The 25,516-nt window shown below is 46.7% G+C and overlaps 1 protein-coding gene across 1 annotated transcript in view; it reads left to right on the forward strand.

Annotated features, from left to right (window-relative positions):
• The window catches only part of Etv6 (ETS variant transcription factor 6), a 237,585-nt gene that overhangs the window by 168,844 nt on the left and 43,225 nt on the right, over positions 1-25,516 (forward strand). Inside the window, 1 exon segment of the mRNA XM_006976544.4 lies at positions 20,372-20,536. Coding sequence (XP_006976606.3) covers positions 20,372-20,536 — 165 coding nt within the window.

The following is a 25,516-nucleotide window of genomic DNA, read 5'->3' on the forward strand; positions in this document are numbered from 1 at the left end:
CCAAACCTGAGTCCTCTGCAAAGGCGGCAGGTGCTCCTAACCACTGAGCCATCTCTCCAGCCTCCAAAGTTTACCCTTTAAAGTGTTGCTACAGACATAAGTGTCATAAACATATGTACCAAAGTACGAGACAGATCACTGCACACAGTCACCACCCTTACCCTTTCAGATCTTAGTTCAGCAGTGCTTGTACTGAGTCGTGCCTGGCTTTGACACTGTCTGTCACTCAGAAGCAGTTTAGCATCTGCCTGTCACTCAGAGCCTGCTGTGGTTTAGGGTCCTCATCGTGAGTGGCTCAGATTAATGTGCTTTTGTTGTGGTCAGTCTCTCCCCCCCCCCCTTATATAATTACCTAAGGGCTTAAGTCAAAAGCAGGTCAGAGGGGAGTGATGTGAGCAGAGGATACCTGTCCGGCGCCGCCTGGGTCTTGTATCACGCCTTCGTAAGGAACCTCAAATAAGACTTCCATCCAAGGTAGCTGTGGCTCAGTTGTGCAGACCCGGGATGGCTTCTGTATACTGGGCTCAGGAAACCAAGAGCTTAAGCCAACAGGAGCCTACAGAAGAAGGAAGCAGAGACCTAGAGCAACAGAAACGGGCGTGCCTTCCTCTCCCCTGGTTCATCAGTTCACACAGCTGCCTGGAGAAGCCAAGCCACTGCCACACACCAGGCTATCTGCCTATCGCTTACTGGTTATAGTGATTTCAAAGAATCATCATGTTCCTTACCTCGGTGGATGCAAGGCTTCTAATTCTGTATCCAATGTTCCCGAGAAGAGGGGACTTCCTTTTTAGATGGATGGTTCCCGGGGTCTAGTTGTAAACAGGATAATTGCTCCTGGAGCATCTTCTTGAAGGGCACAGACCCATGGTGTCACCTCTGGCTTGGGAGTCCAGTGTATTTGCTGAGTTCTGGGCTAAGAGCTGGCCCAACCTCTTAGTGGTTCAGTGGCTTTAAAGGACACCACTTAGCTCCTTCCCTTCATGTTGCTCAGCAGGAAATAAGAACAATCATGCCCATTCCACTTCCTCTCCTGGCTAATGTGATGCCAAGTGAGATCAGGTGTGTAAATGCTCTCTCCACCCAAGTGCTGCCAGCCATTCTTGGGATTTGAATCTAAGGAGGACATCAGGAGAAGGGTCTGGTATCTATAGGGATTTGTGTGTGACAACTCTGTAAACTAATTTCTGCTGATAATTCGACGTCTAGCCGATTAGTAAGACAGATTTCTAGAAAAAAACGCATGGCAGGTGTAAGGTGTGTCCAGTTTTAATATTCAAACTGAGCTGATGAGACCACTCAGCAGGTGAAGACACTTGCCCCAAGCCTGATGGCCTGGGTCTAGGCCTGAGTCTAGTCCCTGGGACTTACATGGTAGAAGGAAAGGACTGACTTGTAATCCTTCTACGTCCGCCTCCCAGGTAGCTGATTACAAGCATGCATACGGCCAGCATACCTGGTTACTTGAAAGGTTCTCTGACACTTTTTAGTGGCTACACTAGTCCCAGCCAGCCACATGGCCAACTTCAACTGCCCAGGCCCTTACTAAGATGCATTCCTTGGTCTTGGTTATGTCTCTCTTGCTGTGATAAAACACCATGACCCAAAGCAACTTGAGGAGGAGAGGGTTTATTTGGTTTAGAGGCTGCAGTCCATCATCAGGGGAGGCTAAGGCAGGAACTTGAGGCAGAAACCTGGAGGCAGGAACAGGAGCAGAGACCATGGTGGAACAAGCTTACTTACTGGCTTGCTCGGCCTGCTTTTGTATACCGCCCAGGACCACCTGCCCAGTAGCGGGCTGGATTCTCCCACATCAAACACGAATCGAGAAAATGGCCTACAGGTTTGCCTGTAGGCACTCACTCTCAATAGTGGTTTCTCTTCCCTGATGACTCTGGCTTGTGTCAGATGGACAAAAATCCAACCAGGACAAGGGCCTACACAGCCTTATATTTGAAGTTTGTTGCCTAGTCGGATACATCAGTAACACCCTGACAGCTTCAACACGTTGTTCTAGAAATTACGCGTGTCTGCCAAGTGCTCTGGAAACAAGACGGGAAGAAAGACGCTAAGGCATCTTAGAGGTGACTCCAGGTACAGGCTTCAAAAGAGAGAGGTGAGGGCTGGGCGAGGTGGCCCAGCGTCAGGAGTGCCTGGGGTACAAGCGTGAGGACCTGCGTTCAGACCCCCGGGAGCACGTAAAAGGGCTGGACATGGCCACGGGACCGTAACCCCAGAGCCTATGGCCTCTGCACATACTCACACAGGCAAGTGCGTGCGTGCAGCGACACATTGACACACCCCCACACACCACGTTGAAGGGATATGTTTCAGCAGGCAAAAATGTGGAAGAAGCCGGGCGGAGCGGACGTGAGAGCAGAGGCAGACGGGGAGAGGGCTTGGACAGTCAGGCGTGATAGACAGCTGGGGGAAAGCCTAGAAAGGTGTCTACGGGGCTTAGGTTAGAAGGTTGCATGACTTTCAGCCAAGCATGTGGCATAGGCCTGTGATCCCAGGTCCTTGAAAGGAGGATCACAAGTTCTAGGCCAGCCCGGGCAGCTTATTTAAACTGCCTCAAAATAAAATTTTAGACAGAGTCAGGAGTGTAGCTCAGTCGTAAAACTCTTGCCTGGCATGCACAAGGCCCTGGGTTCAATCCTCAGCACTACAAATAATAAAGATTAAAAAGTATACACTTAGGTAAGAGCCATGAAGTTTTTTTGATCAAAAGAATAACAGGTTTGATTCCGAAAGACTTTTCAAGACCACACTGTGTGTTCTCTCTGAATGTTTGCCGTGGGTTTAGTTTTATGCCAACTACAGCATGGTGTCTCCGGGTCTAAAAGGTCACTTCCACAAAAGAGCAGAATTGTTGGACAGAATGAAACTGAGAAGATGCTTCCCTCAAGTGGGTCCTGGGAGTACTCTTCAAGGCTTAGGGTTCCCCAAGAAGTTTCCCCCTCTCCCTGTAGTTGTTGCCTGCAGGCACCCCGTTTTCTAGCCCGGCGGTCCCACCAGGTTCTCTGCACATTCCAGCTAGCCTCGCTGCCTGGCTGGGGTCAAGCAGCTCCCCTTCACTCCCCACTCAGCCCATCTTACTGCCTCCTCTGGCTCGGTGGAAATGGGCGTCTCTTCCTGAACACAGAGACCTTTTTCCTGAGTTCTGGCTCTTCCACAGCAGCCTCGCCCGCTGCCTACCCCCGTTCTCCCTCCGTGGTCAGCCTGCCAGGCTTTCGCCCCTCATCTTCAAAGGAATCTGTCTAGGTTCTGCAGTGCCCTTCGCTGTCACTCACAGTCACGTGTTTCTGCATTCCCCGCCTCCCACTTACTCCTCCAGCGGTCGTCGCTGTCCTCCGCTCTGACTCCAGTCCACTGGACACTCACACGCAGTTTCTCCTGACTCTCCCCTGACTTGTCCCCTGCTGTCTCATTCTTCCAGAATACACCTCTTATAAATAGTTCACTCCTTAAATGTGTTCTTGGGGAAATCCATCTATGATCATGGCCTCAGCGAGCAGTATGATGGAGACAACAAAATTTGAATGTATGTATGCCTCAAGTCCTTCTCCACAAGTACATATACTGATACAGTTACCTTCTTTACTGGATGTCCATAGTCAACAAAATTGACCCATCTTTCCACATCCTCCCCCCCCCCTTTGGCCTGACCTGGGAGGGTATCACTGTCTGGTAAAATTCAAGAGCCCAGGTTCTGCCATTGACTGTTTCCTTCACACTGAGTTCCTCTTCCTGTTCATCTGTCCTTCCGCTGTAGTATCTCGAGTCCGCCCTTTCTTCAGTCCTTCTGTTTTAGTTCATGTTAACAATGTCTGTCATCTGTTTCTGCAGGAGCCTCTTAGCTGGTCTCCTCGTCTTGCCCTGATGTGATTCATTCTCCCCTGCACAGCTGGAACGATCCTCTGAAACAATATCTGATTATGTTACTCCCTCCTTTAACATCCGTCAATGACTCCGTGTAGCCTGAGGATAAAAGTCTAAACTCAGTGTGGCAGACAAGGCTCTGGCTAATAATGACCATTATTTCTCAAGTGCTCAGTCTATGCCAGGTTCTCTTCTGCTCTGAGAGCTTTCTACCTATCCCATCCCACTTAGTGCTCACAGCCCCCTGATGAAGGTCAGTCGTCGTCCCAGTTTTATGATTGAGGAAGCTGAAACACGGATGAATGTGTACCTTGCCAGAGGTCACGCAACCTAGCTAGCAAGTTGAAGTGCCAAGATTTAACCCCCAGGATACCTGGTCCCAGGGCCTCACTCCTGACCACTGTGCTACACCGCTTTCTTCGTAGAGGATAGTTTCTCATTCATTCAGAAATACTTGTTGAGTTCCCATCGTGAACTGGAAACTGTTTGAGGCGTTGGAGGTATAGCAGGAGTAAAGCCAAGGTCTGCTTATATCCTAATGAAGAATAATAAACAAAAAAAAAAAGGCTCGGGCGATGGCTCAGCGGGGAAAGTACTTGCTGTAGAGCAGCTGTGAGGACATGAGGATCTGAGTTCGTATCCCCAGCCCCCATGTGGGGCGGGGGCGGGGGGGGGGGGGGGGGGGGGAGATGAAGGCAGAGATAGGCGCATCCCAGGAGCTCACCAGTCGGTCAGGTTTGCTGAGTCAGTGAGCTCCGGGTTCAGGAGAGACCTTGTCTCTAAGTAAGGTGGAGGGTGATAGTGAAGAACACACCACACACACACACACACACACACACACACACACACACACACACACTAAATAAGTAAACGACAAGTAGTGGAACTGTTAGAAAGTGAGGCAACAGGGAAAGAAGAAGTCAGAGAATAGAGACTAGCTGTTTTGGATGGAAAGTCCAGGGAGAGCTTAAAGGAAGTGAGATGGCTCCCAGTCTCAGAGAAGGCTGGGAGATGTCTCCAACTGAAGGAGCAGCCAGTGCAAAGGCCCTGCGGTAGGGCTGTGTCCGGTGTGTGGGTATCAGTATAGCCAGAGCAGGAAGAAGCAGGATTGGGGGGTGTGAGGAAGTAGATTCTGAGCATGTCAGGCTCCAGTCATCTTAAGGACTTTGACATGAACTCTGAATGACTAGTGCATCATTACCTATGCAAGTCTGTTGAGAACAGACCATATGATGGAAGCTGGGGGACTAGTTTGGGACCATGAGAGCCAGCAGCGGCTGGGACTTATGTGGAAGCGGCAGAAGTGGAGGAAGCAGTTGGATTTGGATGCCGAGGAAAGGCAGAGGCAACAGCATCCGCCAGCAGACTGGAGGGGCACATAGCAGGGAGCAGAAAGGGTTCCTGCAAGGCGCAGGGCCCTTGGCCACTGACAGCATGATGGTGGTCTTCTCTGAGACTGGGAGACATAGGTGAGAGTGAGTACTGCCCAGATGTCCATTTGAGGTAGATTAAGTCCAATGCATTTTAGCATCACAGTGGAGACATCACCTCCCACCCCACCCTCCCTATCACCTCCTGTGATTGCTATGTCAGACTGCTCAGTTTCCAAAGCTGGCCGTGCCTGCCAGGCTGTCACCCCTTCCTTCCTCTGAGAGTCTACCCTGGCCTGGTTCTGATGCAGACTGGGAAGTATCTCTCCGCACGCCCGGTTTCCCAACCGGACTGTCCGGGCATCGTTCCCCTTGACACCCCAGCCTTAACCCGAGGCTCAGCACCGTGGTAGATATTAGATGGATGGGGCAGGGAACCAGTGAGGGGAGCGATGGGCAGAGGAAGGCTGTGCAGTTAGACCACACTGTGTTCAGCTGGTGATGATGGGAATTCCCCTGGACCGAGGCCAGGTAGAATGAACACTCAGCTGAACTGAAAGGAACAGCAGATGTCAGGAGTCTGTGTGCTCACCGTGCCCTGTGCATTGGAACAACCATTGCCTGAGTCCCCGCTCCTGAGTGCTGGTCCCCCACCTTCCCACCCCAGCCCTGGCTCCTGCTCTGGTTAATCTCTGGCGTCAGTAAGCATGCTCTTTCCCCTTTGCACATCCAGGTCTGTAGGGGAAATTTTGATTATAAAACCGGAAGAGTGTTTAACCTAATGACGCGCTGCAAGCTTGCTTTCCACAGGCCCCTGGGTCTGCCAAACCGATCAGGCCTCATTATTTAGGAAGCTGCCTCAGCCAGGCATTACTAATTTGGGCATTACTAATTCGGATGCCTATTCGGGCAAATGAGCAATGAATCGTAAAGTGCTTTTGTCAGTGAATTCAAGTGAAGGGGTGGGGTCAGGGGAGAGCGGTAGAATGTTTGGCTTTTGCTTCATTTCCAGAAAGGACGGACATTGCTTCCTGGAAGCCGCACTTGGCAGCAGGCGTGGGGAATGGGAAAGATTTATTTCCTTCTGCCAAAGCTCAATAATTCAGCTTGAGTATCTCAAATCAATACATTTCTTGCAAAGTTTCCAAGGACCACGTTTAAAAAAAAAAAAAAAGACATTAAAAAAATTATCAGTACAACACAGCTCTGTAGTGATGAGACTGAAGGGTCAGGGATGAGTCTGGCCTTCCAAAGAGACAGAAGCCTAATGAGAAAGCAGAGGTGAATGGGGAGAGCCGGGTTGGGAAGTGGGAGAGCAGGGTTGGGGCTGACAAGGCGGTAGGACACCTGCAGGCCCTGCTGTTAATGCCTCACTGGTTTTGTGGGACTGCGTCTGGGAGAGCTGCTGGTTGGTGCCTCTGAAGAGCTGTGTGCAAAGCTGATGACTGAAACTCCCTGTATCTCGGGGCTGTGATTTGTCACTGTTCTTGGGGAAGAATCACATGCTGAGGTCTTCACCACTACTTAGGACCGCTGAGGTGTGCGGCCCACGGGCTGAGTGAGTCAGAGTCTTGTGAAATTTTCAGATGACCACAGTGCCGTCAAGGAGGGAGGGCGGCAGGGTCTGCTGGGCCCTGTAAATGGGGGAGGTTCCCTCTGATGGGAGACTTTGTGTTCACTGAAACCAGTCCTTAGTTCCATCATGCAGGAAGCCCTGTACCCTGGGTTTCTAGCGCAGAGGGAGCCTCGGGGCCCAGTTGCTTGGTTTGTGTTCCCTCCCGGGCCTGCCTGTCCCTCCTGTCTGTTCTTCAGGTGGTGCTTCCTTTGCTCTGGGCCGCACAGGTGTGTCCGGAAACCCCTCAGATTATTATTACATTTCTTTCACTGTCACAGAATCCAGCAGTAGTTTACCAAAACTTGGCATTTATCTTACAAGTCTGCGCTGTCCTTTCATGTAGGAAATATTATGGGACACTCTGGGAGGATGACACATGTAACAGCAGTAGAATTCTCTCAAGCTCCTATAAGAACATTGCAATTTGGTAGCAAAACCCAAGGACAATACTTTCAGCTAGGTCACAAGGTGTCCCCAAGGGTTTTGATAAGCCTTGGGACAAGAAAAACCCCAAATAACCAAGAAGTCTAATGGCTCATTTCACCAGTAGTGTGAGTGACCTCTGGGGCTCTCCAAGATGTAGGATTCTCTGGTACCTGCTAACTCTGGGGCAGCCTAGCACGTTCTCCATCTACAGCAGCAGAGAAGGAGAGACTTGGGCAAGAACTCCCCAGGGAAAACAGAACCAAGCAATTTCAGAATGCTAGCTGCTGCGTTTGAACAGAAGAGTGAGCTAGGTAAAGCTGAAAATAAGTTCATTCCTAAAAATCCAGGAAGATTAACTTTGTTTTAAAGAAGAAAAAAAATGAGCAATAGGAAAGTAGTGAAACTAAAACACACTTTTTAAAATAGAGGAAAGTTGGGAGCAGGCTAGCACCCCCCAGGACAGCGTGCGTGCATTCCAAGGTAACACCAACAGTTCACAGCATCCACGTCCTTCCTTGTGAGCACAGACATTAGGAAAATGACACAGAGCATGAGAGGGGAGAGTGGAGACAGTGTTAAGTCAGAAGTGGAAAAACTCAGAAATGAGTTAGCAGCACTCGGGAAAGAATCAGCAGGAAAATCACTTGAGAAATGAAGCATAAGCTAGTAAGAATGCACGGTGGGTCCAAACGGCAGAGTCTTTAAGAGTCATGGAAGATGCAAACAAAAGAATTTTTATAATAAATAAGAAAACAACAAAAATAATCACTCAGCAGAAAGTGGCAAATATTGAATAAAGGCAGAGATTTCACCATGTGGGTAATGGGATCCTGTGAGAAGAAACCCAAAAGAAGCCCAGGCCTACAGAACACTGAAGTCTGCATGTGGCCCCTGCACAGTCCATGTGACCTCATCTCAAGATCCTTAAGCTAAGTCTGCAAAGATGTTTCTCATAAAAGGTCTCACCCACAGTCTTCGGGGGTGACAGTGTGAGGATATCTTTGGGGACCATTCAACCTTTGACAGCCTCTGTGTTAATAAGTCACAGAAACAGGATGGAAGTGGAATTGGCATTTCCTTTTGAAAGTTGGCTAGAGGCAGTTTCTAGTGTTTTTCTACCATGTTAGGAATACTTGTTAAGAAGTCCGAGTAGACAGTGTGCTTTGATTAACAGTGGTAACAGTGCTGAGAGACCTCACCAGAGCAGAGGCCCGCCCAGCCACAAGAAAGGGCTTGTGTAAAGTGTAAAATGTGAATGGATGTTGCTTGCACCACCAGGGACACACCACTCATTCTCTTGACAGTTTTCATGGGTTCTCACCTCCAAGCTCAAAGCACAGGGACCTCTTTGCAGAACTCCCATCCATATTCTCATCTGAACCAGGCATGGCGGTTCATGCCTGTAACCCCGGCACTTGGGAGGTGGAGGCAGGAGGGTCAGGTATTGAAGGTCATCCTCTCCTGTAATGAGTTCATGAGCTCCAGGAGAGGAATGACCAACTCCATGTGACAATAGGCAAGAATTGGATCCAGGTCTCTTCCTTTGGGTGTCTCGCAGCTGCTCAGAGTGTACCCCAGCCCCTGGCTGTAAGGGAGTCCACCTTGACACTCTGTGTCTGCCTGTATGCCTCCGACTCTTCTTACTACCTAACAAAGCTGAGGATGAATGGATTGTATTGACATCTGGTGTTACCTTTATCAGCTTCCTCTTCCACAGACAGGATTCCACCTGCCCTTATCACAAGCTATAAATGATGTAAAATTCCAGATTGGGTGGGTGAGCCAAGCGAGAAAGGTGTTCTGCATAAGGCAGGGCCTCCTGGTTCCCTTCTGGCCACTGAGCCCCAAGGGAAATGGGTCTTGTCTTTGTACTTTCCTACCACTGTGTACAAGCCCTCAGCCAAGGGGATCAGCAGTCCTCACAGCTCTCATGCTGAAGAATGGAACTGGGGAGAGAAGAGATCTTTTTCTCTCCTGTGGCTAGATCCACAAAGGCCATTTCCCTATGAATAAAGATGGAAGGGGTCGGGGGCAGAGAAGTTAGTCTCCTGGGCACATTCAAGCAAGTGCAACAGGATTGTCTTTAAATAGAAGTTGCTGGTCCAAATGTGATTTTTTTTTTTTCATGAGGCATCCGCGTCAGCAATGCCGTTAAAATTACTCCATCCTGCTCATGATGTCAGTCATGCAGCCCTCAGATGCTGAGTTAGCACTGGCTGCCTGGCCTTTCAGAGGACACTCAGTTCCACGGCAAAGGGCAGCCAGCCTTTGAAAACACATGGAGTCACTGTCCCTGGAGTCAGGCATGACAAGGTGGAATGGAATTCTTCTTCCAAAAAGACACTCAAGAAGAGCATTGAAGAGTTTTAGGTTCCTTTGACCCCTTGGTCCAGCCTGAGGTCCATGGAGTGCCTGTTGAAAGTTAAACCCTCTTTCCTTCTCCTGGCCCTCACCTTCCCAATACACACCGTTCTTGTCCCTCCCACACCACCACCTCTGGATTCCATGATGGCAAGCACTGGCTCCATCCTGAAAAAAAGGCACCTTGCCTTCTCAAAAGTTCTACAGGATAAAGAGCAACCCAGGAGGGAAGTGCAAGGGGGCAGCTGGGCCACACAAAGGCAAGCCTCTCTCCCACCCCACTGATTGGATCTCTCCCGTCCCATCCAGAATGGGAATGAGGGTCACTCTGGTTACACTCTGTAAAGGAATATCCGTAGATCCTTGGCTCCGGCCAGACAAGAGATCATCTGTGTGTGGCTTAAAAGAGCAGAAGGGAAAGAAAAGCTGTTCCTTTTCTTCTATTCAGGCAGCCCTTGTCAATCATAGGATGCAGATCCCACACATCCAGCCAGATCTTTATGCTCAGGCACCCATTATATGCACTCATTACATCTATTTGAGACACACACTGACTTTTAATAGCTAGTTTTCTTATTTTTCCTTTCTGCCTTACAGTTGGACTTCTTGTTGGCATAAGCATTGGTAAAGTTGATAAATAAAATATATCTTTCTGCTCCCAAATGGAGAAAAGTCTGTCCTTTTTGAGTCTTGGCCTTTGAATCTCTTCTCTCTGTGGTGTCTTTTTGTTCCTGGTCATACCAATTCACTGTTCATAGATTAAGATAATTGATTGATGATGAACCTTTCCTAGGGTATATACCGAGTTTCAGCATGTTAGCAAGGACTTCTAACATTCCCTGAGAGGGGACACTCCCCCATACGGTCTGCTGTCAAGTAACTCTCACCATTTTATCTTGCTCTGATGTCTATGTGAGAAGTGGGCACCCTCTCTGATTCTCTACTCTGTTTTCCTCCCCATAATTTGGGGTAATGTGTGTATTTCACTTCCAAACCTAATTTGCTGTTGCATTATATCACAAGTCAGCAGTTAGATTCATTGGTATACAAGATACTGAACAGCACTAAACTGATTTTCCAGTGATCCGCCTATCGATTCCATGGTCCACAAACATTGACATGGCAGGCAGATTTCCCTGTGTGTGTCTCTCAAAGGAAGGAGAATAGCTATCTGCAAACTCACGGAGATCCTTGCCTCCAAAAGCTGAGTGGTACTGTGCAAGTGAGTTCCCATTTTCCAAGGTTATCGTGGAACCTCTTCATCATGGCTCTTTTTGGGGAATGACTTGAAGCATTGATGTTTAGTTCATCAGAAATCATGCATTCCAGGACCCATACTGACACCCAACTGAGACTCTCAAGTGCCTTTTGTAATGGGATACTATTTGCCTGTAGCCTACATTCTGACATATACTTTAAATCATTAGATTGCTTACAAAACCCAAGGCTGTGAACAATCTTAGATTTCTTACATTGTTACCCAGTATGGTTTAGAGAATAAAGACATGATGAATTGTAAAGGTTCAGTAAGTTAATGGGCTTGGTTTGCTGTTATTTGGGGTGGTTTATATATTAAACTATATGTATAATCAACCCCCAGTTAATTGAACTGCACATGTGGAGCCCATTGGTATCCATTGTACTGAACTTTTAATTTAATTACTGGGTTTTTAAAAGGCGCCCTTTATGTTTCACACCTGAAGCAGACACCGCCTCCCTCGCTGGCCTTCATCCTTCCTTCCCTTGCCGCCCCTGACAGTCCCGGTATCTTCAGGGCTGCTACTTTCCCAGCCTGTACCCTGGCTCTGCCGGGCTTTTTTGTTTAGGTGCTATAGCGGCTTCAGAGCTCCACCGGGACATCTCACAGCTTACAGAGCTGTTGTTCTGACTTCTTGGCCTCTAGTGAGCTGCTGAATGCATTTCCATTTCCTAACGATGCACGGCAGAGCTCAGGCACCAAGCTCTCTGGTCTCTGTCCTGCAAGACCACCTCAAATGCATGGAGCACATCCTACATACAGGAACTATTGCATGTCAGACTTAAATTTGCCTTAGGAAGTAGAATGGCTCTTTTAAAATATAATTTTATTAATTTTTAGAGAATTTTACACATGCATACATTATATTTTGATTATTTTCACTACCTCTTCCTCCCCCAACTCCTCCAAGATCCACCCTTTCCTGCCATAGCTTCCTGTCCTTTTAGTTCTAGGCTCATTATAACCCTGGGAAAGTCCCTTAGCCTCTCTGAGCTTCAAATACAGATGTGTCCAGTGTAGCTTCACAGAGCGGTTGTTGAGACAACAGGAACACGGGAACATTTGCCGATGTACTAACCTCACAAGTTTGAAGCACCCCGACTCTCCACACCACGGCAGGAGCATGATAGGAATGGTGCCTGCACAGGAAGAGGGTGTGCTGTGTGACTTTAACTGGGAAGACACCATGCAAACATCTCCACCTTAGACTGGGAATTGGCCACAGGCTGTAATAGTCTACTAGAGTCCAGTCTTGTCAACAAACGAGTTTGGGGAGATAACGGGTATATGGGCGTCCTATCTTCATTTCTATTTCAGTGATAACATACCCTGACCAAAAGCAGCATAGGAGAGGAAAGGGTTTATTTTACTCACAATCCAAGTTACAGGCCATCCTTTTGGAGAAGTCAGAGCAAGAACTCAAATCAAGCAGCCAGTTACATCGCAGTTATAGGCAAGACCACAGAAAAAGTCCACACACCCTTGCTTGCTCTTCGCTAGCTTTCTCCTGTCTTCCTCTCATCAGGACTCTCTGCTTAGGAAATGGTGCTGCCACAATGACTGGGTCTTCCCTACCTCAATTAACGGTCAAGACAGATCCCTAGAGACATGCCCACAAGTCAACCTGATCTAGATAATCCCTCCTTAGGACTGTCTTTCAGGTGACTCTAGATTATGTCAAGATGACAGTTAAACCAGCACAATGGGTAAGGAGTTACTAATTGGAACAGGGATGACTAAATAGCTGTCATGGAAGAGCCCACCCCAGTTTAACTAATAGCTCACCAAAGCTGCAGCCCTAGAGCTCCATGTGTGACTTTCAGGCAGTGCAGCTACTCAGGGAATCTCCTTCCTCACCAGTAGTTTAGTGCAGCTATAGCTTGTAGAATGGGACTTGTGAGTCTTGCTAGTTTCAGGAACTTCCTGAAACTGAGTTGTTGATTTCCCGAGGCTCTTGGCCCTCCTCCCTCATTTCTAGAGGGAATGCTTCAATCTGAAGCTGACACACAACAGGGTGGCAGGTACAGAGGTGGGTCACCTAGCAGTAGGCTCTTCAGCTGCATCCAAGGGCCCTACTGGAGGTGTCCTGAGTGCCGCATGTACGTTGCCGAGAAGCCACCTCCAGGTACGTGCATGCACATTTTACTCTTAGCACAAGTACCTAATAACTGGCAATTTTTATCTGTCCAAAGGTAGAAGAGACAAGGAGAGGCTCTGCTCTTTGACCCAAGTCTGACAGAGAGATTGACTGGCAAAGTAGAAGTGTTGGGGACTTCTGATGAGGATGAAAACATTAACTTAGAATCAAGGAAGGGAAATAAGACAGACTAGAGGTGTTTTCTTGACTTAATTAGAAAGCAAATTTTTAAACATCAGAAGGAAACTACCTATGATCCCATGAACCAACATGCTACAATACTATTCAGAAAAGTTGATGTATTCTCAAAAATGGGATTCTCACTTAGAAATTGCACATGACATAAAAATAAAAATGGAAGAAACAACCAAAATCATCAGATACAGGTCTATAGAGGATAGTCTCTAGTGAGCTCCATTTTTCTTTTCTTTTCTTTTTTCTTTTTCTTTTTCTTTTTCTTTTTCTTTTTCTTTTTCTTTTTCTTTTTCTTTTTTTTTTTTTTTTTTTTTTGAGACAGGATCACATATAACCCACGCTAGCCTTGAGCTCCTGATTCTTCTGACTCTACCTCCCACATACTGGGATCTCAGGACTGTACCACCTCAACTAGTGACTCAACGTTTACAAAGACATCATTACTCAGGAGGCTGAAGCAGGTAGATCTTGAGTTCAAGGTCAGCCTGAGCAATTTAGCAAGACTGTGCCCTATCCCAGAGAATAATACATACTTAATACAGAAAATTGGGAAATAAAAATAAGTAAAAGAGACAGTGTCACCTATAATTCTACTATTGAGTGACAGTTGCTATTAATATTTTGTGTTCTATAAAACATCTGTGCATTGTTTGAGATTCTGTTAGTATACACACTATTTTGATTTTCAGTATGAATATTCATTCTTTCTAAAAACTGTTATCAATTGCATCACTTTCTATCATAGATGTTGTCAGTAACTGCTCTCTTTTTTATGTTCTGTTTTCCACTATTAAAAATAACACTTGATTTTTTTTAAAAAAAAAATGCGCATCTTTGTGCATGAAGGATTTTTCTACATACAAAGTGATTTCTCTAAGGTAGATCCTCAGAAGTTGACATTCACCAAGCTCTTAAAATATCACAAAATCATTTGCCAGCATGGTGTGCCAGCTTCTCATCCTACAATCTTGTATCAGTCTAATGAGCTCTCTCTTTTAAAAAGCTGTGTGTAGTGAGTGATTTTTAAAAAGTTACTGAAAAGAGAAATGATAAAGGAGAAACCTTATAGGTCTAGAATATTAAGAGAAGAGGAGCTGCGGATAACTTCAGACTACAGTGAACAAAATTGGGGATGCTTTAAGGAAAAGCCTATTATTGGCCTGCTGTGGCTTATGTGGAGTAACATCAACACATGCAAAGAGAAAAAAGCACTGTTCACCTTCTGACTCTTTCCTGTCATTCATCAAGGAGAATGACCACCAGACAGAGCACTGGAGATGGGTAGACTTGTTGGGAGAGCAAAAGCTGAGCTCTTCTATGTGGCCCAGACTCATGTTATGTCAAGCCAGAGAACACTCCCGAAACATCAGGCATCCCAGGGTACCCCTTGGGGTAGCAGGAAGAGGAAAAGGTGCTAGTCCTGTTGACCTGATGTGAGGAATAGATGGGGAGGGGAAGTGAGCACACAGATCAAAACAGGAAGGCTGATGGAACCCTGAGAACCATTCAGGATGGATTTTCAGACCTGTGTGTGTGAGCACAGAGAAGAAGTTATCCCTGTGGGGCCAGACATTGGTCCCTCTCCACCTCTGCATCCTCAGTAAAGTTGCTGAAAGTGTTATACTTGCTATATTCCTGAGCTTCAGAAAAGTATTCCATCTTATTGATGAGTGTGTAGAGGGTTGATAGATAGGAAATTGATTGGTACCCATCAAAAGAGAGGGCTAGTCTGTCACCAGCATGCTCTCGTCTTAGGCCTTACCTGGTCAGCACTTTTACTGACCCATGGGGATGACAAATGCCTATCAAAGCTTCGATGATATAACTGGAGTTCTCTGTGCTTTGGTGATTGTTGTCTTATGGGGCAAAGGGAATTAGGTGAATGGCATATATAAAGCATCCCCTGACCCACAATCAGTGCTTGTGTTGGCTGTTATTATCAGTCTATTTGAAAATGACCATGGCGGAAGTAAATCGCGAGGCTGAGATGCCAACAACCCCAGCACTGCCTCTTCCGGTTTTGTGGGCTGTTGTGGTCTCACCTGTGAAGGCTATCATTTTGATTTGGTTTGGTTTAAGAATTCAGTGTCTTTGAATTCTGCATCGTCATTGAACTGTATTGTCCAGGCATAGAAAGACCCTAGTCACACTCCTGTGTTGTCTTAGGAGTTAGGGGAACACAGGTGTGCAACCTCTGAAAACTGTAGTTCTGGGCTGTTTATTATAAGACAAGATGACCAAGCAAGGACGGAATTCGTCACTGGACGTGATTGGGTCAAGGGTCATAATGTTGCTGTCATCGAGTCAAGTGCTTGGGTCACATGGATCCCTGGGGTTGGTTGACCAGGAGTGGTATGATTAGCTTTTCCAGGCCTTGGTTTCCTAATCAGTCATGGAGCCCAGGGTTGATTGAGTCAGTGCATCTCTGTGGCATCTCCATCCCTCACATTCTCAACTTCTGCCACCAGTGCATGGACTCCATAGCAAACATGTGTAATATGGAGAGTTTGACATGAAAGGATGTTTTTACCAAGGGCTATAGTGGTGAAAGGCCTTGAGCTGGGAACTGGGGTGTGGCTCAGCAATAGAACAGTTGCTGAACATGTATGAGGCCCTGGGTTCCATTGCAAACACACACACACACACACACACACACACACACACACACACACACACACACACACACACACATCCACAACTCTAAGCTTTCTATTTCCTCATCTGTTAAACTGAAATGAGACCCCAGCCAATTGCATGACTCCTGTGAGTTAGGGGCGGTGACATGTAGGAAGCACCAGCCAATTGCAGGGCTCCTGTGAGTTAGGGGCAGTGACATGTAGGAAGCACCAGCCAATTGCAGGGCTCCTGTGAGTTAGGGGCGGTGACAGGTGGGAAGCACCTATGGACTTCAAAGGGGCAAGCTATTATGTTTATCATTGCCATGCTGACTGACAGCTTTGCAAAGGATTGGAACACAGCAGCACACTCTTCAGCACTAATCTGCCTTCCATGACTCAGAAGAGCTTTTGAGAAGTTACAAAGGTCATGATCGTGAATGTAGAGCAGTTTTGTGGGAAAACAAACATCCTGGCTGGCTGAGTTGCTTTGTGTTTAAGGTTCCAATTCAGTAGGTACACACTCGCTGTATTAAACTCTTCAGGAACTTGTTGGTTCCTAAACTCCACATTTTTACAGATGAAACCATTGAGCCACAGAGAAATGAAGCAAACGCGCTTTCTAGAATTGCATGCTCATTAGCAGCAGATGTGGGAATGGAATCCCAGCTCTTGATTCCCGGTCAGCTTTACATCATTTGTTTAAGCATAACTCAGAAAGTTGAGCATGAGCTGAGGATGTCCTGATGGGGGTGGTGGCCATCTTTGAACACGAAATTGAAGAGATCAAGAGTCTGGATGTATCACTGAAGGGTGTGCGTCCATGAACTTGACTGGACCTCCTTAAGAAAGAAGGCCAGTGGGAGTCTCAGTCATTTTCTCATTCATAGCAATTCAGTCCCTCCACACAAAATTCTCACCAAGTGCTCTCGGAAATTAATTGGTGTGATATGACTGCTGGTCATGGTTAAATGGCTCTTTGTGGCACATTGATATTAGTATTAGTGTAATGTCTAAGAGGGTGTCTCTCTCTAGTCTGTCTGTCTCGTTCTTTCTCTCTCCCTTGCTCTCTCCTTCCTAATCATTAACGGATATATTCTTTCTTTGTTGAGCCAAGTTGCCAGAACTGACTATGAAACAAACCCTACACATCCCTCCCTTCTCAGGCAGCCTTGGTCCCACCCACCCCTGGGAGCTGGGCAAAAAGTCCGGAGCCAGTGTCAGTGCTGAGCAGCCTGTGAAAACAGCGCTTTCTGCCCAGACACATTCGAAGTGGCGTTCCGCCTGCCCCTCCCTCCTCTTTCTAGCCATAAATCTGTCTTCCTGGGATCTGCACATTTTTTTTTCTATCTTCAATCTGCTGATAACTTGCCTTGGCCAAGGATCTCAGCGTTGGGTGGGAGGGAGTCGATTTCCTCAGTCTTTTGGAAAGCCAGTCCTGGTTCTGAGTGTGGATGGAAAATGCCTGGGTGAGAAAACAGACTTGAATCTGAGTGCTTGGATTCAGACCTCAGCTCCACTTGTTGCTAGAACCATTCAAGCCTGGGGTGAATCCCTTAAATGCATCGGCCTCCTCCGTCTCGTAGTTTGCACCTCCATCTCAAATGTTGCACAAGCATGCTGTTAAATGGACTGATATTTCTGAAGTGCTTTAAACAGTGCTAGGTACAGAGACGTGCTTCGTAAACGACCATTTAGTAAGTTAAATAGTCTTTAGGGCCCTTGAAGGGAGTGGCTTCTTTTTTCTCCATTAAAATTACAAAGCGTATGCTATATCCTAGCCTTTTTATACCGTTGAATGAGAAAGAAAAAAAAAAAGGCAGAGGGACTTGACTTGCTGCATGGCGAGCCTGTCTGGCTCAGTGAGGTAGCTGTCCGCCGTCTCCTGACGCTAATGGAAGTGCAGTGAAGCTGATCGATCTCCTGAGTGTCCTCCGTCCAGCAGGTTGCTGGCAGCATCGGGGTCACTGTTGTTTAGCCGCCAAGTGCTCTGTAACCTGCCGTCCAGCTGTGCATGTGCCCAGAGCCTCCGTGGGGGCTCCTGGGGAGGGGGTTTCCACAGCACTGGGGCCTTGGTTGCTTCAAGGCTGAGCTGTGGGAGAGATTAATGGGAAGTGAGAAGAGAAACTGTTATTCTTACCCAGCAGTGTTGTTGGGAGTGTGTGACTCTTCTTGTATTTAGGGAAAAGATTACTCATGAGGATTTTCTTCCATAGAACACAAAGAACCTCAAATTACTGCTTGTGGCCCCCGCCCCCTTCTCACCCACCTCTCTGTTTCAGTTTGTCCTGGGTAGAACTGTCAGCGTTTTATTTTCATTTCCCCTCCTAGGCAGGCTTTGGTTCTGTATTTACGTTGACATCCCAACAGGCTGCCCCAGACCCGTTTCCCTGCATCATCTAAAAAGCCCTCTGGCCACTAGGTGCTTTCCTGTGCCCAGCCTGATGGGAACCTCCGCCCATCCCCTGATGGCGTTACCCTCCCATTTACCAGTAACGTCTGAAGTCACAAATTGGCATGCTGTTCTTGTTCCAAGTAGACACTGTTGACAGTAGCAGTTGAAGGTTTTCCCAGGATAGCCTGGCTAACATTCACACGCTACTAGGAAGAGGTGGACACTTGGATATCCATAAACCATTTTCAATAGGCATTGCTTTCTGACCAGTCAAGAGCCAAACAACAAAACCTCAGATCTTTTGGTGGCTCTGTTTCCTTCTAAAAGTCATAAAGTAGTCACATTTTACAGTAGCTACCTCATAATGCTACTTGTTTCGTCCATGTGAAAAACATTACCATAAAATTTAAAAGCCAAGAAAACACACTCAAAGTCTTGGGGTTTTGGGTTGGATTGGTGGTTTTGATTTTAGGGTAGTAGGGATTGAACTTTGGGCCTCACGCATGCTGCCACTGAACAATCACCCCAGCCCTCTTTTGACCTGAGACGAGGTCTCACTGAGTTGCCAGGTTGGCCTTGAACTCACTCTGTAGCCCAGGCAGCCATGCATACATAGCCTTGCATTGCTTTCCAAATAGCTGTGTTACCAGGCCTGGCCAACTGACTGGTTATAAGGAGTCTTCCGGGGACTTAGAAGAAACTGACGGCTGTTCTTCAAAAGCACCTACTTCCGAGGAGCCTCTTAGGAGGCAGAGCCTGGAATGTTCTCCCTGAGATCTGAGTCCTGTGTTCCCCTCTTCCCAGCAGAAGTTTAGGGCGAAAACTGGTTCGTTATAGGATTGAGCTGAAGGTCACGTTTCTGAGACACACACCACATCTCGCACAAACGCTGGTCCCACTGAGCTCTCTTTGACTCTTGATTCTGAGACTTCGGAGGGTGAAGGCCTGCAGACCTTGTGCTGTCAGGATTCAAGTTGTGAATAATTATCAAAGACTGTTCTCCCCAACTCTCTACTCCCCCCAACCCCCACACAAGAGCTTTTGCTCATAAGACTTTTAGCAACACTTACCATATTGTAAACTACTTTCTAAAGTTTTCACTAACTTATTGACCAACAAACTAGGCATATATCAATATATATTTAAAGTATATTTTCAAAAGATATGTGCAAACAACAGTAGTGTTATACGCTTTTACAAACTTCTCCAATGTCTAGGTTAATAGAAGATACCAGGATTCACATTTCTGTATTCAACCTGTTGTGACGGATAGCAGGTCATGTAGCTCCTAGAACATTCCGTGTGTGCTCATGAGAGAATAATGTTAATTTGTTCTGAAAAGAGTTTTCGCTGTATAGACACTGTGCAAGGGTCTTGGGAACCCTCTGGGTTCCCAAGGATCACACTTTGAGAACTATTGTTCTAATCACTTGAAGGGTGGTGTATCAGAGTTTCCCATAGCAGCAAAGAGAAATAAAACTACAGACTCTCTGCCTCCCAGAGATACAACCTGAACCACCCTGTTGGTGACATCTGACCCACTTCCAGTCCATCAGCAAGACAAATAATAAAGCAAAGGACCTTCTGTGTTACTCTGGCTTTGCATTTGCCAGAGGCTAGCCTGGCTCTTCCCAGAGGCTGAGTAAATGACTCTTCCTGGAAAAAGTTTCAGGGGATGCTTCATTATTTGGCAGCTCTGGGGGGGTCAAGACCAGCCCTGGAACACTCCCATTTCAAAGGACTCTGGGCTACAATCACATGAGCTCTGAGTCTAAGGTCTCCTGCTAAACACACTGAGATTTGTCATAATTCCAGTCCTCCTAGGGTGCCCCCAGGCCGCGTTAGAGCCAAGCTGACCTTAGTGCAGCCCTGGGGCAGGGCTCTAGGACCTATCATCCCTGAGACACATGGAAAGGGGGTTCCCCTCGTTTTGCCTCTAAGAAAAAAAGCTAATGTGACCCACACTTAAGCACTTACAAACCTGGGCCTTGGAACTCAACCCGAAGGCTCTTGAGACAGACAGTCTCAGTTCTGTTAATTATCCCAAGACCTTTCCCCCTTTGTCCCAACTGTATGACTGACCAGATCTTTTCTTTCTGCCTTGTGCTCTCCAACAGGCTTGCAGCCGATTTACTGGAGCAGAGATGACGTAGCCCAGTGGCTCAAGTGGGCGGAAAACGAGTTTTCTTTAAGGCCCATTGAGAGCAACACGTTCGAAATGAACGGCAAGGCGCTCCTGCTGCTGACCAAAGAGGATTTCCGCTACCGATCTCCTCATTCAGGTGAGAGTCTGGTTCTCGCGTAGGCTCAGCATGGAAAATATGGCCGGTGGTTGGTCTTTGCCGTACTCATCCTGAGGCAGTACTCTCCACAGAAGATCTCATGGGCACAAACACAATGACAGCTTACGAAAAGGAAGATCTACTGGCATTGGCCAGTGTGTGGGGAAGAGGAGGGTTCCAGATCAAAGAGACTATTAGGTTAGAAGTAATTCACCTATGAGCAGACACAGGAACTTTAAGGGGTCTAGTGTCCCATCAAATAGCGAAGGAAAATTCCATTCTTCGTCTTCTATTTGCCTTACCCATGATCCTAAAGACTTTAGAAGAGACGGCTAAGAGCACATATGCTGTGAACCACTCAGTTAAAAACACAGGAGACCCAGGCATGGTGGTGCACACCTGCAATCCCACCACCCAGGAGGTTAAGGCAGGAGGGTCATGAATTCAAAGCCAGCCTGGGCTGCATAAAAAGACCCTCTATCTAAAATAACAACAGCCGAGTAAGAAAGGGAAGGGTTAGGCATTGCTGATACCTTGACAGATAATCATGTTATCCAGCCCTTGAGCTCTCAAATAGTGGCCCCATTAAATGGATCTGGGTGATTAAAATGCAGAGACATGTGTGATCACTGGACTCAGAAAGACCCAATTAATAAAGGAGAACAGACAAGTTTCACTTGGTGTTCCCTCTTATTTAGAGTTATTGCACATATAGCATTCAGGTAGAATAGATTTATGTGTCCGTTGTTTTATATGAACAAAATCACTCAAGTCATTATCGACTTAATTCATATTATGCTCTCTATCCCTGTTTAAAAAATAAAAAGAAATCCACTCACTTTCAAGGTCCCTTTAATTCAGTTAAAAAAAAATTGGCAAACTAGGCATCATGGTGTAAACCTATAATCCTAGCACACAGAAGCCTGAGGCAGGGGGATCGTGAGTAGGAGGCCAGCCTGAAATACATTTTGAGACCCTATCTCCAAGACTCTGTGTGTGTGTGTGTGTGTGTGTGTGTGTGTGTGTGTGTGTGTGTGTGTGTGTGTGTGTGTCTTTTTGATGTGGTAGTGTGGCTTTGTAAATATTTTTTACTCTTTCCAAACCACCAGTGTTCTTATCTTTAGAAATACACTTTGCTTACATTCTTCCAATACAGAAAAGTCCCATTTCAAAGTTGAACTGAAAGTGTTCATTATTATCTACACGCAATTCCTTGGACCAACCGTCTAAGTAGAAGGTGGCTCACTAGATTGAACAGCTGTGTTTTAGATTTAAGTCAGAGAATCCTAGAATACAAATCACAGAGAGCAGTTGCCAGAGATTGGGGGGCGACTGCATGGCCTTGACTGAAGGCACACGTAGTTGGCTCTCTCTTGTCTTGCTGTGTCTTTGAACGAGGAGTAAAACTGTGTAGCACATGTCAGAGAGATGCTTAGGGAGGTCACTCCTGGGAAGGTCATCTAAGACGCTAGCTGCCCAGCCCAGGTATGAAGGTCGTGGTGGCAGCAGATGTGTGGTGGTGTGTGGTACAGTTGTTTGATGCTTTCTGTAATAAACTACATACACACTTAATAGTATTTCTATTTTCTCACAAGTTTATTGCTTACCTTACTTCTTATTCTGCATTCAGCTGAAAGTAATTATCTTACAATATATGTTTTCTGATTTGTTCTTAAATATAGTTTGTCTACAGACTGCCTCCCTTCTCTCAGGATCTCTGTCTTGAAGTCGTAAATAGGAAGCTAAAGGTCACTTACTTGTTTTTCAGTAAAAGAATATTCTTGTTTTATTATTTTAAAATTCAGATGGGGGAATCTTTTGACTTGATTTTCACCTTCCACCACAGGGTACAGATATCAGCATAGATATAGGTGTGTTGGGAAGTGGGGAACACTTTAGAAGGTGGAGCCCAGTTGGATGGGGTAGATCACTGAAATACCTGAACTGAAATGGGTTACCTTTCCCCATAGTAAATGAGAAGTTTGTAATTCAGTTTAGGTACCAAAATAGACTAAATAGAATGCTTAGGACCCAGAGCCAATCAAATTAAAAACTCACACTGTCCCATCACAATATTGAGGCCGGGCGGTGGTGGCACATGCCTTTAATCCCAGCACTCGGGAGGCAGAGCCAGGAGGATCTCTGTGAGTTCAAGGCTAGCCTGGTCTACAGAGTGAAATCTAGGACAGGCACCAAAACTACACAGAGAAACCCTGTCTCGAAAAACAAAAAAATAAAAAAATTTAAAAAAGAACACAATATTGGGCATTTGGGGGGTCCCCAACCCCCAAGCGTGTGGCCATACGGTTTTCACTGAGGAATTTACCATGGAACTCCGAGGGTGAGCTGCAGGCTCCATTCTTAATTCATCTGCAGGCAGAAAGGACCCAGCCTCTCACACCAGGCATGCTTTTCCTTCCTTCATTTGCTCTATTTTGTAATTGGTCAAAAGAAACCAAAATTCCTGAGTCAAAGCGAAATAGAAGAGAGAACTATTTGCAAACTGGGGCGTGTGTTGCTTGAGATGATCATCTGCTTGTGAAGGTTGTGTGCACAGCAAATCATCACCTGAAAAGTGCACACTTAATGATGTGAGGGTTCCACTGTCAGCCACTAACCCAGAGAAGTGAGAAGCTCAGGAGCCACGGGAGAGACTCTCAAGTAGCAGATGGCATTTAAGCAGTGGCCCTCTGGCCTCAGCCTTTTGAGCACCAGCAGCATATAATGAGAGCTTTAGAGCTAATCACAGCCTTTCACCGGCAGTTCCATTCCTAAGAAAATATCCCAAGGAAATTATCCAGTAGTGGACAAAGAAAATGTCCTTAGCCAGTCTATTTATAACAGTATAAACTGGAAATACCCCAACCTCCCCCAATATGAGACTAGCTAGGCAAACTCGGAAATGATCAATGTAACGGGATACTCCATAGCTCAGCAACTAACTGTTCGTTTCGTTTATTATTCCTTCATCACATCATTCAGGGTCTTGCATATCCTATTCAGGATCTGAAGCAGATGTGCAGTGTGGAGGTGGGGCCGTCTGGCTGGAGTCTTGAAGCAGTGGTGAATGGTGAAAGCAACTCTTGAACCAAGGCGGGGCCAGCAGAGAAGGGGACAATCCCAAGAGTCCCCAGACTTGATGACTGATTCGATGTTGGATGAAAGAGGGGGGGCAGGGGGCGACTGGAGGACTAACCCCAAATTTCTGACCTGATTGGATAACGGCATTTACCGAACTAGGGAACCCTTTCTGGTTTATAAAGATTTCTGTTTTGGACACATGGTCCATAAATCAAGAGATAAGTAAATGTGGTCCTGGTAGTCAGAAAGGCATCGTGACGGGAACAGATCAGGCCGAAGACAAGCCGAGTGAAGTCGTGGGGACAGATGCAGTTGTCCACGAGGAGCTGGTGAGGGTGCTGGGAAACGCAATATTGAAGGGCTGGAGGAAGAAGAGCTGGGAGGTGGGAGGAAAGCCAGAGCAGCCATCTTGGCAGGCAGGAAGCATCCTAGGAGGGGGCAGGTGAAGATTCCTGGCAATGAATGCTGCCAAGGTGGGGCTGTTCCCTAAGGACCACATCTGCCCTTTGATTTAACACCAGAGAGGTGACCTCAGCTAGAGCAGTTTGGGGGAGGCTTCGCTTGGAGGGGAAACCAGAGTGAAGAAGTAGAGATATCGGAAGTGACAGCTCCTGGGGAGGGTTGACTGCCAGGTGAGGAAGGGGCTGCGTCATGACTGGAAGGGAAGAGAAGAACCACAGGAGGAGGAAGGGATTCGGGGGAACCTTGAACTACCTATGTACTAATGGACAGAAACCCGCAGATTTTGAGATGATTCTGCATGGAGGGGAGGGTTTTAGAGAGGCCCGACTATAAACTAGAAATTTCTGTGTGGAATTACGACAACAGAAGGAAAAAGAAATTTCCGCACACAAAAGTAACATAATGAAACTTATGTATGTGCTTTAATGCAGAAGTATTGAAGCTGAGAGACTATGGCATGTCAGTTTATGAAAGCCACGCCCACAAGAGATGCCATCTAATAAATGTGTATTCTGTGAGGCCAGTGTTTCGTACCTGTCTCCTTTATCTTGCCAGGTCTGTGGTGTTATTCTCATTTTGCACAAAAGCACAGGCAAGTTTAACTAAGCTGTAAACTAAGAATCAGAGAAATATCAGGAAATAATTTGCCTGAGAACAGGTAGCTGACGACAGGAACCAGGCTTCAGACTTGGACTGACCTCCCTAGAGCCCAAATTCTGTTCCCTAAAAGTAAAATAAATAACTTTCAGCAGCCTCCTCCCTTCTAGTAGCATCTCTGAGCTCTTGATCTTCAAACACTGACAAGACTAACAGGCAACTTGCCTTGTGTTTTTTACTTTGTCTTCTGTTTGTTTTAAACAGCCACCCCATCCCCCACTAAGAAATTTCAGAGAGTAACATTTGGAGCTGGAGAGCTAGCTCAATGGGTGTTGTGTAAGCACGAGAATCCGAATTCAAATCCTCAGCACTCACATAAAAAGTTGGGTATGGTCGTGTATGTCTGAAAGTCCAGCCCCGAGAGAGTGGCAGGCACGTCCTAAGAATTCGCCGGCCACCTAACCTAGTCAAAATGGTGGGTTTCCAGTTCACTGAGAGACCCTGGCCAAGACAGCAAGGCAGAGATGATGGAGGAAGACACCAAAGTCCCTTCTGGCTTCTTACGCAGTCAGGTGCATACACCCCGACACCGCTCCCCTCCACCCTCCCTCACACACACACCAAGAGGGGGAAAAAGTAGAATTTAAGATTTCAGAATAGGTTGCCTGGCTTTCAAAATGCATGCCAAAATACACGTGTTGAAGCTGTTTGTGTTTCAGTGTGTATGTATGACCCAGGATAATGTATCAGTATTAGGACATAAAGCTGGAGAGTACAAATATTTTCAGTTTCCAGCTCTCCTTCTAGGGAAGGTGTCAGTGAAGCTCCCCACATCATGGT

Source organism: Peromyscus maniculatus, chromosome 3, assembly GCF_049852395.1.
Source record: "Peromyscus maniculatus bairdii isolate BWxNUB_F1_BW_parent chromosome 3, HU_Pman_BW_mat_3.1, whole genome shotgun sequence".
Taxonomy (NCBI): domain Eukaryota; kingdom Metazoa; phylum Chordata; class Mammalia; order Rodentia; family Cricetidae; genus Peromyscus; species Peromyscus maniculatus.